At 44.8% G+C, this 18,739-nt stretch overlaps 2 protein-coding genes and 2 non-coding genes across 4 annotated transcripts in view; 1 reads left to right on the top strand and 3 right to left on the bottom strand.

Moving 5' to 3' along the window:
• Nucleotides 1-4,369, bottom strand: part of MPZL1 (myelin protein zero like 1) — a 61,720-nt gene extending 57,351 nt beyond the window's left edge. The window contains exon 1 of the mRNA XM_053605985.1: nt 4,107-4,369. Coding sequence (XP_053461960.1) covers nt 4,107-4,197 — 91 coding nt within the window. The 5' untranslated portion in view covers nt 4,198-4,369. The remainder of the gene's footprint in view (nt 1-4,106) is intronic.
• A 2,350-nt stretch (nt 4,370-6,719) lies between these two features.
• TRNAP-AGG (transfer RNA proline (anticodon AGG)) lies at nt 6,720-6,791 on the top strand. Its single transcript has one exon. It is a non-coding gene; the product is annotated as a tRNA-Pro (tRNA).
• A 622-nt stretch (nt 6,792-7,413) lies between these two features.
• TRNAP-CGG (transfer RNA proline (anticodon CGG)) lies at nt 7,414-7,485 on the bottom strand. The gene has a single exon. It is a non-coding gene; the product is annotated as a tRNA-Pro (tRNA).
• A 7,714-nt stretch (nt 7,486-15,199) lies between these two features.
• The window catches only part of RCSD1 (RCSD domain containing 1), a 65,319-nt gene continuing 61,779 nt past the window's right edge, over nt 15,200-18,739 (bottom strand). The window contains exon 8 of the mRNA XM_053605989.1: nt 15,200-16,941. Coding sequence (XP_053461964.1) covers nt 16,909-16,941 — 33 coding nt within the window. The 3' untranslated portion in view covers nt 15,200-16,908. The remainder of the gene's footprint in view (nt 16,942-18,739) is intronic.

Raw genomic sequence — 18,739 nt, forward strand, 5'->3', positions numbered from 1 at the left:
TTGCAGGTGCAATGGGAAGCCAATTAAGGACTTTAAACAAGAAAGCAACATGATCTGATCTGCATTTTAGCAAAATCATACTTGCAGTTGGATGAAGAATGGATGAAAAAGAACCAAGAGAAAGAAATAGGGAGAACAGCTTGGAGGCTATCTCAGTAAATACAGCCAAAAAATGATAGTGACTTTGACTAAAAGGCTAGAAGTGGAGACAGAAAAAAAGAGTCAATTTCCCATTTTAGGGATGGGGAACTGACTGCATGTGGAGGGATGAAGGAGAAGAAGAACCAAGAGATGAGCAATTGGATGTATGCTGCTGCCATGACTGAAATGGGAGGTACAAGGAGTGAGAGTTAGTCTCCATGTACTCATTCCTACAGGGTTACCAAGATATTTCAATTGCTAAATTCAGCAAATCCTTAGGACATCTTTCTTCATCTGACCATATAAATCACTTTATTTTCCTTAAAACTTCACTTTGGCCAGGCACGGTGGCTCATGCTTGTAATCCAAGCACTTTGGAGTTAGAGACCAGTCTGGCCAACATAGCAAGCCCCCCATCTCTGCAAAAATAAAAAATAAAAAAATTGGGGATGATGGTGCACGCCTGTTAGTCCCAGCTACTTGAAAGGCTGAGGCAGGAGTATTGCCTGAGCCCCAGGGTTGAGGTCACCTGTGAGACAGTGTGAGGCCTTATCTTTTAAAACACAACACAACAAAACAAAGCAAAAGTTCATTTCCTCTTGATTTCTAAAATACCAGACTCTCTTGGTTTTTCTCTCACTCATCCAGCTGCTTTCTCAGGTTCCATAAACCACACAACTCTGTCTTTGGCCCTGTGATATGCCCTTCCATATATTTTCCTTTGATGATCTCATTCAAGCAATCCAGTCTTTTAACTATCAGCCACACAAAATTTCCCAAATCGGAACTTTCTCCTCGCCTTCAGAACCGTCTATCCAAATGCCTTCTGCCCATCTCCATTTGGATGTTTCACCAGCATCTCAAACTCAACAAATCCACAAGCACCGCCATCATCTTCTTTCCCCCAATACCTCTATTCTCTCATCTGTCAAAAGTCTCACCTTCCAAAATTATGCCCAGCTCCCCAAGTTGAAAACCTTTGAACCATTTTATCCACCTCCTCTTTCAAGCCCACATCAAATCAATTTTCCAGCCCTACCAAATTCACTTTCTTTCTTTTTTAACATAAACTCAACCTTATGGTATCAAATTTACTTTCTAATTAGCTCATGAATTGTCCTCTTCATAGCCAGCTGCTAGAATTCAGGTCTTTATCATTCTCCCCTGGCTTATCATAATAGCCTCCTGGTTTCTCTGGCTTTTAGCCTCTCTAACCCATCCTTCACATCTCAATAGACAGAGAAATCCTTCATTGAATTTAAGTGCGGCAAGTAAGGCCCTTTGTAAATTGGTGCCAATGGCTGGCTCTCCTGCCTCAACTCCCATCTCCCTATACACTCCAACTTCTCACATGGAACTACCAATAGGTTCATTCACAGCTCTGTGTATACTGTTTCCTCCCCCAATGCCTATTCAATTTAAACATCCCTTCTTACAGTACTGTCAACTTGGTTTGAGATGACCCTTCTTCAAGCTCCTACAAAATACCTTTACCAAAAGGTTTCTCTAGGCCCAGTATGGTGGCAGGTGCCTGTAGTCTTAGCTATTTGGGAGGCTGAGGCAAGAGGATCCTTGAAGCCCAGAAGCTTAAAGTGTCCTACCATTGCACCACTGTACTCCAGGCTGAGTGACAGAGTGAGATCCTGTCTCTTAAAAAAAAAAAAAATTTTTTTTTAAAGGCTTCTGCTTGGGAGCCAGGCATAATGGTTCACACAATCCTAGCGCTCTGGGAGGCTAAGACGGGAGGATGGATCCTGGAGGATGCCTTGAGCTCAAGGGTTCCAGACCAGGCCCAGCAAAGCAAGAAACTAGCTCTACTTAAAAAGAGAAAAATCAGCCCACCATGATAGCCAGTGCCTGGAGTCCCAGCTACTCCAAAGGCTGAGACAGGAGGGGCTGCTTGAGCTCAGTAGTTTGAGGTTGCTGTGAGCTAGGCTGACGTCATGCCACTTTAGTCATGACCACAGAGTGAGACTGTCTCGAAAAATAAATAAAAATAAAAAATTAACATGAAAATAAAAAAATTGGCTGGGCATTGTGGCAGGTACCTGTAGTCCCAGCCACTGGGAGGCTGAAGAAGGAGGATCCCTCGATCCTAGGAGTTTGAGTTTGGCCTGAGCAACCCAGTGCGACCTCAGCTCAAATAAAAGGAGAAGAAGAAGTTCTTATAAAATACTTATTGCACTGTGTTTCTCCCATTCAATTGTAAATTACTTGAGGAAGACAACAGTCCTTCCTAGAACAGTTTGGCATTTAACACATAAAAGGTGCTTGGTAAATATTGCTAAATAATAGTCTGGCTCAAACTTACACTTTCCTGTAAAACATGTGCAGTATCTGTGACCGGGAAAAGGTGACTTGGTGAGAAGACATATTTAATAATTTTCTAAAATTAACCAATAAAATTAGCTTCTAACTTTCACACATCAGCATTTGTCTCCCTTACTGAAAAACGATGTCCAAAGTATGTGTATATGTAGCTATTATTCTGTGATCTTTCCATTAATTTTTAGTTTTCTAATTCTCTTGCACCCTGAGTTTAATTAAGATCACCCTGTTTGTCTTCCATAGCAATGAATGACTTCTCTTGAATAATAGTTGTCTGAACCATATGATTTTGGATAAACCTTGATTTTAGGCTATTTTCTACTTGTGTGATTAAACACAAATACCACCAACAGCCAAAAAAAAAAAAAAAAAAAAAGCTTTAAACTTTTTTTTTCAGAAGAGTCATTAATAGAGAATGGATTATGTCACATATAAAAAGTGTGTTTTCATCTGTTAACCTCTGGAGGATGGGAGGACTTTTAACATTTATATTTTACAGCCCCTGGAATTATTGGTTAAATGGAATAGTTGGTGAGCCAACAGAACTTTACCTATTTTCCCTGGTTCCAAAGATTACCTTCAGAACTTTTCTATGAAAGAAATTACTGAGTAAACTCTGTGATGTAACCGACATTTTGAAAACAAAAGAAATGAAAATACCTACAGAGGTTTCTTAGCAGCTGGCTGTCTTTATAGCCATTAGTTAACCAAATTCTGAGACTGCAATAAGTACTTGCTTGGAACAGCAACACGCGAAAAAAGTCCTGCAGCGGACACTGACCTCCGATGTTCACGAAACAACTCAAACAATTCACATAAATCGAGCTGGAGGTTTACTTTAAGCTGAACCATGAAATTTGGTAAGAGATTTTTTCGTTAGGAGAATTATGCTTTTCAGTGCTCTGTATCTTGTTAAATTATGGTGACTATGTCTGGAATTATTATGGATTTGATCAAATTCTTTTAAAGCCAGGTCATCTCACTGGTATTCCTAGGTCTTTGCATCCTAACCCAGAAGTAACAAACGTTTTCTTGGTACTCTTCAGACCACAGAAAAGAGGCAAATGAAATTTCAAGACGCCTCTATCATGGAGGTTTAAAAATGGATTTGAGAGCCGTGGAAATAGAACTTTCAAGGTAGAAACAAAACACTGGCTTTAAACAGAAAAACAAACCAACAAAGGCCCAACACATGAAAAACCTGCGATCTTCCGCCACCTCCCCAAGGTGGAGAGTGCCTGAACCCGGGTTCCTGGGTCAGAATCCCAGGAAGGCCTGGGCGATACAGAGTCACCGTGAGGTGTGGCACAGAGGACGCTGCGCGGCGTGATGCAGCCGCCCGCCTGGCCGCTCTCCGGGGCAGCCCCCCAGGAAACAGTAAGGTAGGGAGCTCTCCCCTCCTTCCTCCTCTTCCACTTTCAAGGATCCAGGAAGGAGAATAAAGGCTCTGCGCCTCCCGGGCAGTCGCTGGGGCCCCGCGCTCCCCACGGGCCGGGTCCTCTCCGCCTCATCGCGCGCAGGCCCGCGCCCACTCCCCACCTCGGCGCCCTAAGCACGCGCCAGGCCCGCGACCGCCGCAAGGGGCGTGTGCCGGGCCGGGAGCCCCCCGCCCGGGCCCCGGCCCCAGCATCACTCACAGAGCCCGAGCGCCGCCGCCAGCACAGACCACAGCCAGCGCCTGCGGTCTGAGGCTGCGATCGCTGCCCCGGCTTCGGCGGGCGCTGCCATCGTTCTCCCGCTGCCGCCGCCTCTGGTGCCGCCACGCCCCGGCCCCCACTGAGGTTGGCTCGTCTAGGGTAGGGGGCTCTGAGCTCGCAGCCCCCAGCGCCGGGTAGCACCTCCACGCCGCTGTCCCCACTCCCGCCCCAGCCGCGGCTCCTCAGCCCTCCACCCAGCCTCCGCCCTGCGCCCGCCCCAGTTGCCCGCTCATTGGCATGCCCGACGCCCTTTGAGGAATGCGATTGGAAAGATGCAGTGTCAATCATCACTCCCTCTGGCGGGGCCCCGCCTTTTCGGTCCCACCCGGGCGCCTTAGCCAGGCTCTGGAGGCCGGGTCCCGAGCGGTCCCGGGCGGCCACCTCCGAGCCCTCTGCCTGCCTGCGTGGCCGTCTGCCGGCCTGGGCCTCCTCTGCCTCGTCTAGGGTCCAGTCCAGTCCCTCAGTTCTCTTCCTTGTGTCTCCTCCGCACGAGTCTTTGCCGGGTACTGACCCCGCATCTGGCATCTGTTTCAGCTCTTCTTGATTTCTACCGGCCTCACCTAACGAAAGAGGGGGGGGGGGGGGGGGAGAGACAGGGAGAGAAGGAGCGGGGGAGGGAGAGAGAGAGAGAGAGAGAAGGAGGGGGGAGGGAGAGAGAGACAGGGAGGGAAGGAGGGGGGGAGGGAGAGAGAGAGAGAGAGAGAGAATATGGAAACGTTGTCCTGTCCCCAAGGTCTGTCCTTTGCCTGGATTAGATAATTTATGGGTTGCAATTTGAGAAATCTGCTACTTTAAACAGAAGTCTCCATCTTGCCCTAACCTCTTCTTAGAAACCCCACTCTTGACTCGAGAAGGGGTAGGAACTTGGAACGCCTTCTTACTACCTACAACACAAATGAATGTGTTTTTTTGTTTGTTTTGCTTTTGCATGTCAATGTCCCTTTCTGTGTGTCAATAAAAATTGGGATGAGGTTAAATTCCTCACCCTGATTCTGAAGTGCCTTTGCTGACCTTGTTCGACTTGGCTACCTCGGAGCAGAACAGAGTCTGCCACATAGTGATTGCCCAAAAAAGTATCTGGGAGGATCCTTATGAAAATAGCCTGCAAAAGGGAAAAATGGGGGGCCATGGGCTCTAACAAGAAGAGTATGAAGGAAGAAAAGGTAAGAATCGGGTGGGAAGCCAATAACAGTGAGGAAGGGAGACAAGTTTTAGACTATCAGGCCCGGAGAGGAGGAAGAGTGTGATTAGAAAACCGAAAAGACAATCTCTCACTTCAGCGTTTTATCTAGTCAATCTTATCAACACTAGAAACCCCCAAAGGCAACTACTTACTTCAGCGTTTTATCTAAAGTCAAACTTACCAACGTCCTTAATGGTGTCTTCGCTGTTTTTGTCTGCTGGCCTTGTAGTATGGTAAAGTCATGATAATTACTTTAACAGTAGTGAGAGAAAACTAAGAAAGCGTACCAGAAGGATTTTGCCGTATTTCTGTGGGCAGGATTCTTTGCCAGTGTGTCTAGAATGCCATGAGTAGGTTAGAAAGGACACCAATGCATCCACTGAACTGTGACTCTCAAGAAGTATCTAATCTACCAGTGTAGATGAACAAGTAGCCAATTAAATTTTTGAAAATACTTAAAGAGAAGGGTGAGTAAAAGAGAAACCTAAAGCCAACAGGGACCGTAGTTCTCAGACACATTTGAATGAATGAATGAATGACGTATGAAATAAAATAACCTCTATTTAGGTCTATACGGTCTACTTTGTCAAAGTACCAAAATATGCATTGTTAAGGAATTTGGGATAAATTTCGGTTATTCAGAATTATCCATTGAGTGCCAGGTTTGTTCTGGTAAGCCTCGATGGTAAGTGTTTAAGGATTTAAAATATAGTTAAGAAACGATGCCTTCTTTATCTAATTAAAGATATTGGGACAATTGGTCAACAATTATACAGTTGGTTGACAATTATACCGCTGAATTCAGTGTTGGTGTAAATGTCTTGTGCCACAATAAAGGATCCTTTTCTGGGAAGGCTGGAGTTTGGGATTTATCCCAAAGCAAATAGGTCTTGCAGCTGAAGAGAACAGTTTGAGTAAAAACGAAGAGAAGGGAATTCACAAGGCTATAAAGGTGGGGCTTTGAACACAGAATAAAAAAGATATCGACATGAAACTGAAACTTCTATCATTATTGTAAAATGCGGAAGAGGACAATAGGGAACATCCAGAACTCGGTAAAGGAGTGAAGAGAGCCTTGAATCTGCTGCAGCAACATTACCACACACTCACTGCAATTTATTAGCCATGAAAAAAATAGTATCACAATTTTCGAAACAAGAGTTCAATATTACACTGGTAATTAAAAGATTACTTTCTCCTGTTACTGATTTTCAAAAAGCAAAACAGAAAAGAAAGAAACTGATAACTAAATATCCATAGAACCCAAACCCAACCAGAGGACATGAACCCAAAATATAAACAGCCACTTGGGGGCGCGGGACTAAGTAGCTCAACGTTCTTTTATGATGCAGGAACAGTAAAAGTATGTCGGCTCGTTGGTCTAGGGGTATGATTCTCGCTTAGGGTGCGAGAGGTCCCGGGTTCAAATCCCGGACGAGCCCTACCCTTTTAATATAACTTTGAAGTGGGTCATTTTCAGGATAGATGACCAAATACAAATTAGAGTGCAAGGCAAAATTGACGCTCTTTGAATTCACTGGACATTTTACATTCACATATTATTAAAAGGCCTAATGTGAAAATGTTAAAAATTTACTAGCAAAGTAGAACTGTACTGCAGAAAAGTTGTACCCACCTCTTCTTGGTACAGGCTGGAGCACGTGTCGCGTGCAGCGTGGTTCAAACATACCCACGCCAGTGCGCGTCCGCGGTCAAAGCCGGGCTGGGGGTGCCTGCTGCGCGAGGAAGCCGTGCCTGTTCCCTCCAAACGCTCATTCCCCTGTTCCCGGACATGCTAATCCGTGACTCTCCCCCGTCAAGTTTGGAGGAGTGCCCAGGACTCCGTGCTAGACGTCTTTTTCAAGAACTTGTATTTTAATGGTGCAACGCAATTTCAATGCCTTGCTCTCGGAAAGACAGTAACCATATATTAATGAAGCCCACCTGGTCCCCGGCTTCCAAAAATTCAGCGGATCGACACTGAGCACTATTTACTACCGTAAATAGTCTTAGAATGGGATGTATGAAAAAATTTTTAATTGCGTGAAGAAATGAAAAAGCCCTGGGCTCGTCCGGGATTTGAACCCGGGACCTCTCGCACCCGAAGCGAGAATCATACCCCTAGACCAACGAGCCGCTCTCGGCTGAGGGGCTCCTGGTGCTTCTCTTCAGCCTTGCAGAGCCTCGCGCCGCACTTTCTGACATCCCTACCTGGTGACCCTTCTTGTACCGCGTGGGCCTCTGGTTCCATAGCCTCTGGTCCGGAGCCCTCCCCGCCACGCCGGAGAGGATTTGGGAGTAACGAGCATTTGCCTTGCCAGGCCGCTCGGATCACCGGGTCGCCCGGCTCCAGGCTCGCTCACGCTCCCGGAAGCCGCCTGCCCGCGCCGGAGGTCGTCCCCGGCCATTCCTCTCGCGGCGGCTCGGGCCAAGTGCCCGGGCTGAAGGAGGCGCGGGCCAGGGTGCCTCCGAACGCGCCGGACACTGGCGGTGCGGGATCCCCGCGGTGCCCCTAGACCACAGGGGAGCTCGCAGACGTGCTCCGTGCGCGCGGCGGGAGTCCCCTGCCGGCCCTGTCTCCCGATGCGTGGGCAGATGGATGAAGGCAAGGAGAGCCGGCGAGGGAAGGAACCAGTCCTGGCTGGCAAAGGGGTGATCGCGGCACGAAATCTCGACGGAGTGAATATTAACAGCTAACTTTTCCTGAACATTCGTATTGCAATACCGTAATGCATTTTTGCGCGCCCTTTGCTTGTATTAAGCTCACTGGCCATTCCTAACAATCCGTTAGGTACTACTGTTATCCCCATTCGCAGATGAGGAAATTGAGGCCCGGAGATGTACATTAGCTCATTTTAGCCCGCTGGCTAGGAAGTGGGGGTGACTCAAGCGTGGAAATCCCCGAGATTTGGAAGGTGGAAAAATTGGCAGGGGAGGGGTTGACAGTTGGTACCTCGGTGGCCTGGGGGAGAGAAGGCAGGGACGGTGGGCCAGCTCTCCATCCCGACGCCCACCCAGATCTGAGCCTACCCTTCTGCCCAGCCGTACCCAGCGGGTATAGTTTCCTGGCTTGCCCGCCGTCGTTTCTCAAACCCTTTCTCATGCTTAAGCTTTCTTCAATGCGGAGTAAATGGAATCCATTGCTCTGTAGCCTGGTCAGACTGTTCTCTGAGGATCCAGGTGGTGTTTTTTACCAGCTTCTCAGTTCTTCCCCTGCTCTCCCTCCCTTCCTCTTAATGCCAGTGGGCTCTTGGGGTGCCACTCAAAGATAGACAGTCAGGACCAGAGCTCATGCCCCTGGGGAGGGTGATAGGGCAAATGCAGTGAAGACACAAACACATGAGCAGGGGACATGTTCTAAGCCTTCTGTTTGTTTTAATAATATGCAAAAACTGCTGACACCACCACCACCCCCTTGTCTGAGACCACTTTTCTTCCTCCTCCTAAGGAGGAGGAGGTTAGAGAGCTGGATATTTTTTTTATCCTACTCTTCAGCAGTTTGAGGATGTGTTCAAGGTGGGTGAGGGTGGGGAGGGAGGAGTGCTCTCTCATCGAGGCAAGTCCTGAGCAATCTAAATTATGCCCTCATCTTTGGGATTGTGCTTTTGCTAGGGCTCATCCTGCCCTGCCTCAGCAGGGGGGTCTGGTTCCTTAGGGGTTCCTATTCATTTCTTCCACTCACCATGTACCATGAAAGATGGTAAAGCCGGAGACTCTTCCTGTCTTGTTTGGGCATATACTCTCAAGGTTTTTGTTCTTGTTAATTTCCCTTTACATTGTTTGTAATGATTTCATACTATTCCATCAGACAAAGGTACATCATTTTCTTATTCTTTCTCTGTATGATAAATAAGTGGTGTCCAACATTTCATTGATATAAATATTATTTGACTAATCTTTGTATGTATATACTTTTCCCACTTTTTTCAGGGTTTAAAACTTTTTATTTGCATTAATAAAAAATGTGCGTACCAATAATTAAAATCATTTGAATGAAAACAAAATGGCACTCAGATTAAACTGCATTTTACAGCCTGCAAGAAACCCTGGTCCAGCTTAGTTTTAACTTTAGATTTCACTGTCGTGCCACCCGGATTCTTTCTTCACCAACATGCAAGTTCTTTTCCTTCCCTGCCAGCCAGACAGGCAGATGGTAGAGGCAGGCGTGGCCCTTGTTGTCAGCAGTTCTGGATACTTTGATGTGAAAGGGGCAGCACAGTCATTTAAACTTGATCCAACCTCTCTGCATCTTACAAAGTTAAACAGCTAAAAGAAGTAAAATAAGAAGGAAAGGCTTGTGGAATGTACAGTGCATATTGGCGGCGCTCGCCTCATTACCACTCGCCTGCTTGCTTCTCTTATTCGATCGTTTCTTTGCAAAGCAGTGGGTTTTTCTCTCGCGTTTCCGTCTTCTTCAATTTCTACTTGCCGAATTTCTCGATTTCAGCTATGTCAGGTGTGTCAGGCCTGGTCGCGGAGGAAGCGGAGCAAGGTGCGAGAGCTAGAAGAGTCCCATCTGCGCAGTGGCAACCGCTGAATCCACTTTTTTCTTTTCTTTTCTTTTCTTCTTCTTCTTCTTTTCTTTCTTTCTTTTTCTTTTCTTTTCTTTTCTTTCTTTTTCTTTTCTTTTCTTTTTTTTTTTTTTTGAGACAGAGTCTCACTTTGCTGCCCTTGGTAGGTGCCACGGCATCATAGCTCACAGCAACCTCAAACTATTGGGCTGAAGCGATCCTCTTGTCTCAGCCTCCCAAGTAGCTGGGACTACAGGCACCTGCCATAACGCCCTGCTATTTTTAGAGATGTTCTTGCTCAGGCTGGTTTTGAACTCAAGAACTTAAAGAGATCCACCCCCACCCCCCACCCCCAGCCTCCCAAAATGCTAGGATTACCGAAGTGAGCCACCATGCCCAGTCTTTTTTCCACCTTTTGGACTACTTCCTTAGGGCATATTCCCAGAGCTGGCATGGCCAAAGGGAAGGATCACTTTGATGCTTTGCTGACTTTGATGGCTCTTGAAGCAGTTCTGTGCCAAAGAGCTTAGCAAGAAAGATAGAAATGTGTAGAAGTAGAGGACCAGTGGCTCTTGGAGAACTTTCAAACCCATGACTCAATCTTTTAATTCCACCCACTGGTTTGGGTGGCCTCAAAGTTTTTGAGAATGGTATCAGTGTTAAAAGCATTATTGAAGTTAACAACTTTGAATTGGGGTCAGATGCTTGAGAGGGAGAAAATGAAATTAGAAAAATAGTAGGTCCATTAGGAGATGGTTAGAATAACTCTGGGATGTTATTGAAACCGTGAATGGACTTTTAAATCACTTGTGGTGGGGAAATAGTGATTATTTCATAACTAATGTTTATTTGCTGCTGAATTCTGACCCAATTTAGATTTACGTGGGGTAGATTTGGCTGTGACTAGGAATGGTGAGTCCTTGGAAGTGAGAATACAATTAATTACATGGGTCTGACATTCAAAGGACCTTTTCTTCCTAACTTGGCACACAGGACTGGCCTTGAGACCATGTTCTGAGCCTGCCTTCCTCCTTGCTTGTGGGGTTATGTGCTAAATTGACTTGAAGGCCATGGCAGTTGCCTTGGTAGGTTTGATTCACTCACTGTAAGCCTTGCCCCAGTTTAAACAGAAACTTGGATCTGATTGAAAATTTGTGTCTTTTTTCAGATTCCAGTCCAATATCCTATAACAGCTTCAGCTGCTTTTTACTAAACACATTTCTATCAGGCTTCCTTCAGTGATCCTTTTTCTGAGGTTTATCTCATGCTTCTCTCTAAATTTTGCAATCTCTTCCCTGGGTCATTCTCAATTAATTGTTCTCAAATCAATGAATTCTTGGAGCTACCTCAGCCCCTTCATTTTTCATTGAGAAGTTTTCATTGTTTTAAATGTTGAGAGCCCACGAGGTCATAAAGGCGATATAATCTCAGATTTTGATTGTGAAAGAAATATTTTTCACTAGGATATCTTCATTTCCATCAGGAAACCTTACTACCTCCTTTGCTTCATACAGACCGAGTCCTTCTCCAGATGTTACTGTGTTAACAGGAGACAGAAAAGTAAATAGTCTTCATGATCAAACTTTTGATTGTTTATGAAGACATGCTCATGCAAGTAAGTTACAAAAAAGGATAGAAAATTAGGTATTATAAGATTCCAATTTGGTAACAACCAAGAATTAAAAACAGAACAAAACATATACATGTATAATGTACTAATACACCAGAAGAAAATTTATAAAATATTAATACTAATGATCCCTGAGTAATGGAATTATAAATTTTTTTATTTACTTCTTAAAATTTTTTTTTTTACCCCAGAGTTTTCCAAAAGATGCTACGTATTTTTTTTGTTTTTTTTTTTTTGTAGAGACAGAGTCTCACTGTACTGCCCTCAGGTAGAGTGCCGTAGTGTCACACAGCTCACAGCAACCTCTAACTCTTGGGCTTATGCGATTCTCTTGCCTCCGCCTCCTGAGCAGCTGGGACTACAGGCGCCCGCCACAACGCCCAGATATTTTTTTGTTGTTGTTGTTGCAGTTTGGCTGGGGCTGGGTTTGAACCCGCCACCCTCGGCATATGGGGCCGGTGCCCTACTCACTGAGCCACAGGTGCCACCCAGATGCTATGTTTTTATAATGAGAAAGAAAGGATAATTAACATTTTTAAACCATAAAGAATGCAGGGCTCTTAAAACTATGTGTTTCCCAACCAGGCAGGTAGTGGCTCACGCCTGTAATCCTAGCACTCTGGGAGGCTGAGGCAGGAGGATGCTTTGAGCTCAGGAGTTTGAGACCAGCCTGAGTAAGAGTGAGACCCCTATCTCTACTAAAAATAGAAAAATTAGCTGGGCCTAGTGGCAGGCATCTGCTATCTGGGAGGCTGAGGCAGGAGGATCTCTTGAGCCCAAGAATTTGACGTTACTGTGAGCTAGGCTGATGCCTCAGCACGGTAGCCTGGGTACTAGAGTGAGTCTCTGTCTCCAAAAACAAACAAAACCTTGTGTGTTTCCTTGTGCTTGGCAATAAACAGATGACACAGAATTAGAAACAATGCAAAGCAACCCTTTTGTGCTTTCCTATCACATCTGCTTCCAGGGGTTGTCTGTCAATAAGGCTGTTTTTGTCACTCTTCAAGAAGCCAGGTGCAGCCACAATGGGGATGTGCCTGACACCATCTAGCACCCCTCCAGTGGCTTTCTTAGATAGTCAAACAGAAGTGACTAGTCCTAGAGGTCTTAGTGTTTGAAGAACCATTATTTTCTTAGAGGAAGATGAGTATCTGCTTCTAGGTATTACCCATTCTTTAAGTACCAACCATATATAATCATTCTAGAATCTTGTTTCCGAATGCCAGTTAAAGTGCAATTCAGTCCACTCATTCTTTAAAACAGAAGCAATTGATTTGTAAGTGTGATAACTGACTTTGGGTTCACTGAAGTTTTAGCAATTTTCTCAAATTTCTATATAAACTGTATCATGAAAGGCCAGAGTCATTACTTACAGGAATCCTAGCCTCACTTAACCTCTTCCTTGCACATCCTCCTTCCCTCATAGCATCTCCCACCGAGAAGACTCTCCACTTTCCAGAATTAGGTCATGTGCTCTCTCTTTTCCCATGAGGCATAGTGCAGGCTAAAGCAAATCCATCCTAGAAGCTAGTCTGCCATGTGCACTTCCTATTAACCCCAATTCTGGGGTAAGATTTCTACTTTCACTTATTTACCTTAGTTCAAAACAACTTTGATATTATTGTAAACTTAACCATAAATCCTGACCTTAGGCAAATTCTTGCCTTTCCCTGAGTGGTCAACTTCAACTGTCCTGCACCTTCCTTCCCTATATAAACTCTGGGTCTAGGGGGATCCACCATGTGTTGGGAGGTCACCCAAGACATGGCTTCTGTTGGTAAGTCCCTGTTAAATGTATCCTTCTGGGAAATGGGGTTTGTCAGCTTCTTCCTTTCGCCTCTCAACTCCCTTAGCCTTTGAGTGTAGGTTTGCATAGACCTGCTTGCTGGGAACAGGCATATGATGTATTTATTCATCATCTCTTCTTCCGCTCAGGAGTCTCAAAAAACCACAGTTCCCTGGCGCATTTGACCACAGTGGGCTTCCAACAGCTCTCCTGGGATTTGAGGGCAAAACTGGAATAATGGTGTCTTCTCAGTATCCATAACTGCTCTGGTTAGGAACATTACTGGGCTCCCTGTGAGCTTGGGTTACCCCAGGCAGAACTGGAAAGTCAGGGTGTTTCCTACCCCTAGACTTTTGTGCACTTTGCTCTTCTTTTGTAAGCCCCTTTGGGGAAGGGTCTCAAGAACCAATTCACACCGAGGTATGGATGATAAAGGAGGCTTAAAATAATTCTGCCTCAGAAGTATTTGCATTTTCACTGGGAAGGAAGTTAATTTTAACATTTCAGGCATCTGGTATCAGATAAGGCCAGTGTTGAGCAGTCATGACAGCTGAAAATAATTCCCCCCTCTGAAATTAGCTCAATCATTCATTGTTTAACAAATATTTTTTGAGCACCTACCATGAATGGGACGCTGTATACAATGAATAATAATATTAATTTGTACTTTCATGGAGCTACAGGTTAGCTCTGGGCACAGCAATGAATTTCTTTTTTTTTTTTTTAGTAGTGCGGCGGGGGGCGGGGGCCGGTTCTCAGTCTTGCCCAGGCTGGTCTCGAACTCCTGACCTCATGTAATCCTCCTGCCATGATGGTGTAAGTGCCCAGCCACAACACATTATTAAATGATTTTCTTGGGTAGCTTATGAAACTTAATCTCATTTTATTTGAGTAGCATTTGATCACTGCTCTTGATTTCTTCATAAGCTACGTAATCATATATCATAGAAAGATATTCTGTTCACCTTATTTTTACCTGGTTCTAGTTGACTAGAACTAGTTGGGGTTGAACAAAATTTAATTTTGAAGCAAACAATGGACTAGTAATCTGGCATTTTAGGTTTTACTCTGTAAGGAACACCTGTTGTTTTTTGCCTACCCGGCATCTTTCTTGTTGAGAAATCACCTTGCTTACTTCCTTTGCCATCCTTACAGACTGTAGAATTGACTCATCTAGCCCCAGCTCCAGGAGAGGGCATGTGATAGCCGCGTCTCCTTGGTCAAAATAACTGGGTCAGGTATGAGCAGTAAAGCCACACAGGGCCTATGGAAAGCCCTGGCAGGATGTTTTTCCCACAGTGATTTGGAAATAAGCTCTTTCATTGGGTTTGCAGGCTGGGAGGAGCTTGCTTGTAGCCAACACAGAGGAAAGCAGAGACCAATATCAAGAAAGATTCCTGACATCACTTGTGAGACCAAAGCCATGTCAGCAATGGTCCATCCGTGGACTTTCCTTGTATGGCTCAGTATTAAGTAAAAGGGGGGAGGGCGAGAGACCCATAGATGGATACAGTTCTGTTTTTCATCAGCTAGTTTGAGTTGGGTTCCTATCTTCAGCTGCTAGGTGTTCTCATTCATTCAGCTGTGTTAAATGTTCACCTAATTTCTTTTGTTGTTATTACCCTTTGTATAGTGCCATGGTGTCATACCTCAGAGCAACCTCAAAATTCTGGGCTCAAGCAATCCTCTTGCCTCAGCCTCTTGAGTAGCTTGAACTATAGGCAATGCCCAGCTAGTTTTTGGTAGACACTGGGGTCTTGCTCAGGCTTGTCTCAGGGTTTCATTTTCCTATCTATATCCCACACTTCCATTCCTTTCTCAATAAGGGAAAGTGGCTCTTTTCATCACACACTCATAATCATGCACATATTCCCAGAGCACTTGCCTTGAAATGTGTGTGTGTATAAACAACTCAAAGACATATATAGATAAAACCATGTATTGTTTAGGGGATAGATAGATGATAGATCATTGATAGATAGATAGATAATTAATAGATCTCAAAATAACTGACTCACACATGTCTCCCAAATTGTACTAAAAATCCAAAGTTTATGAGAACTATGACAGTATCAGTCTCAACCAGGTTGTAAGTTGGTTGCAAGTTACAAACGATTTAAAACTAGGTTTGAAAAAAATAGATGTCAAATATTGACGCTATCCTGGGAGTTAGAAAAACTGTAAAATGGGACAAGAAAATTGAGGTACCAGTGGTGACATAAGGCCTTTTTGTCTGAGAGACTGTTTTTTGAAGTCAAGGTAGGGTGTGGTCTAACAGACCTTCAGAAAAACGATTATTCCAACTACCACACTGAAACACTGACATACTCAAATCAGAATAAGGACCAACTTTAAAGATTAAACGTGTATTTAGATTAACATCTTTCAACAGGAGTGCATGAAGATGGGGAGGAGTAAGTTAAGGACTGGGCAGTCAAACCTCCTGTCCCTGGCAAAACCTCCTATGCTCCCCAACAGACTATTACAGCAAGAGCAATCCAGTGAGAACAGACTAAAGAGACTCACTAGGACCAGAACAGAGCCCAACTCACTAGGAAAAATGTTTTCATGACTTATCGTGCACATCATGACACATAAGGCACTTCCTAGGAAACATCTAATGGCGCTCCAGGTAACCTTCTGGAATGGAAACATTCATCCTTACAGGACAAATCAGACATAGTTTGGGTCTCATTGCTCTGCTTTTAGGATAAGGAGATGAGGCTGAGAGCATGAAACCTCCTGACATCCTGCCTCTCATGGGAGCTCCCACAGCCTCCTCAAGGGAGGTGGAGGCAGCAACCCCCCATGGTGGCCAGCAACTAGAAAACCACAGGACAGGAAACGCTCCTGTTGATAGCACAGACATTTAAAAAAATGTTTCAATCATTATCTCTTCTGGTCCAATGTTTGAAAAATTGGTTGACCAACTTGAATTTGGACCAAATTCAAGGGTCTTGATAAAAAATTTTTTTTTTTTTTTTTTTTTAGACAGAGCCTTAAGCTGTTGCCCTGGGTAGAGTGCTGTGGCATCATAACTCATAGTGACCTCCAACTCCTGGGCTCAGGTCTTGATAAAATTTAAGGTCTCCTGTAACTTACTTGATAAAATTTAAGGTCTCCTGTAAGAAAATAGCAATACTATTTTCTTTTGTTTCTGACCACCTAAAATTAGTTTGTACTTTTATTTGAGAACTATACAAACATTAGAGCAGTATAAAGGCTGTAATTTTACATAAGCAAAATCTGGTAAGCTAAATCTGAGCTCAGTTTGGAGGTCACCAGCAGGGATGGGTGGGTGTGGGTCCTATCCAGGGCTCCACAGGCTGACCGGTGTCCCCTGGAGATTATCACAATGCTTTGTTTTAAATAAATTTCTTTTTGAAACCCTGTCCATCAAATGACATAAACTCAAGTTGATAGAAGTCTGCTGCCCTCAGATCTAATCTCTATCTACGAGGAAACATTCAGTGTGGAGCCTGGGAAATAATCCACCCCGTGTCTTCAGGCTCCCTCCAGACACTCAGCATATTCTGCTTCTGCAATGGCTTCATTTGCTGCTGCTACTGTTGTTGCTACTTCCAAAAAGATGTCTCCAGCAGTGTCATCACGAGGGCACAGGGAGCTCTGCTTCACATCTTAGTGTCCTGGACAGGATAGCCACCCTATGAACAGAGGAGTAAAGAATTAATTAGGAAAAGGGTGAGGAAATCCTGACACTTAGCATATTTCCTTGGGGAGCAATAATAATAGCTGGAGTGGTAGCAGTAATGATAGCAATAAGAATGCTATGGCCTGGCGGTGCCTGTGGCTCAAGGAGTGGGGCGCCGGTCCCATGTGCCAGAGGTGGCAGGTTCAAACCCAGCCCCGGCCAAAAACCACGAAAAAAAAAAAAAAAAAAAGAATGCTATGGCCTGACATAGTTTTTTTTTTTTACATGCACCAACTCATTTAATCCTCACCAAAGCAAAATGAGGTGGGTGCTTCTATTAACCCTGTTATAGGTGAAGCAGTTAAGGCACGGAGAAGTTAAATGACTTCCTCCAGGTCACACAGTTAGCAAATGGTGAAGTCAGGATTTCAACCCAGGGACCAGAGTTTGAATCCTAAACTATGATACCTGCCTTCCATGATCCTCTGGCCTGGCCTACAACTCACTCATTCCCACTCAGATTCCTCTTCTTGAAATCATCCTGCCAGATTCTCTGGCAGCATAAAAATAGAAAAAGAACAGAAAATGTTGAAAATAAAAGACTGATGCTTGAGTGAAAGGACAGCAATATAGCTGTTTATTCAACAATCTTTTTCTTAAATTTGTTTATGTTTTTTGCTCTATTGCCTAGGCTGGTCCCAAACTCCTGGCCTCAAGGAATCCTCCCACTTTGGCCTCCTAAAGTTCTGGGATTCTAGGCATGAGCCACCACACCTGTCCTCAATAGTCATTCAAAAGGTATTACTTTGAGCTCATTCTGTGCTAGAAGCTGTGCTGGGACTCAGGTCTTATCTCCATCAGTTCTCTAGTTCAAAACCAGGAACATCCAGGAGTGTAAGCATGGTGCAAGGTGGGATGCGATGGGGACCGTCCTCAGGGACTACAATGAGAGTGATGAGATCTGCAAGGAGCTGGGGCATTTGTCCTTAGAGCAATCAGCCAAGGCACGTGGAGGGGAAGATAGAGATGTGGAAAGAGGAGAGGGAGAAGGATCTCAGGGAAGGAGAGTCACCTGGCTCAGGGAGGTGGAAGTGAGAATGCAGGGGAGTGTGTCCTTAAGAGAACCAAGAAAGGGTAAGGGCCAAGAACCAAGTCCCTTCCACATGCCCAGTTAACTGAGAGGGAGGAGAAAGGAGAGAGAGCAAAGTAAACACTACACAGTTACATGGGTAGGGGACTCTGAGGAGGAGGTTGTGTCTCATCAGTTTAGGGAGAAAAAAAATTCAAATCAAATGTTGCAAAAGCAAGGAGAGTTGACAGCCATCGCACCCCGAACATGCCCGATCTCAGATATAATTTCAGAAGCTAAGGAGGGCTTGGCCTGGTTAGTGCTTGGATGGGAGAAAGCAACTGACTTGGAAAAGCAACTGAGTCAGGCAATTAGGGAGTCAGCACTCACTAGTCTAGAACAACAAAATCTCAGATGTGATGTCAAAACGTCTTGAGCGTTTGGATGTTTGTCTTTGCTGTGGTGGAGGGCCCTACACAGTACTGGAGGCTGAGAGGGCATTTGAGAAATGCTTGTTATATTTATTTGAAGTTTTCGAGTTGTATCAGTGCCCTCCTTCCAGGGCTACTTTTCCTTATAAATGGAAGCCTAAGTGACTTGATATGTCCAGCTGGCCCCTTGATTGAAATCCCCAGATGGCTCCTTCTTTCAGCATGAAATGTTAAAATGCTAGTGGGGGCACACATCACCGGAAGGTGATGCGTGTGGCACACTGAATGAAACCTTCCCCTGCTTTCTCCTG

This window comes from Nycticebus coucang, chromosome 10 (assembly GCF_027406575.1).
Source record: "Nycticebus coucang isolate mNycCou1 chromosome 10, mNycCou1.pri, whole genome shotgun sequence".
Lineage (NCBI taxonomy): Eukaryota > Metazoa > Chordata > Mammalia > Primates > Lorisidae > Nycticebus > Nycticebus coucang.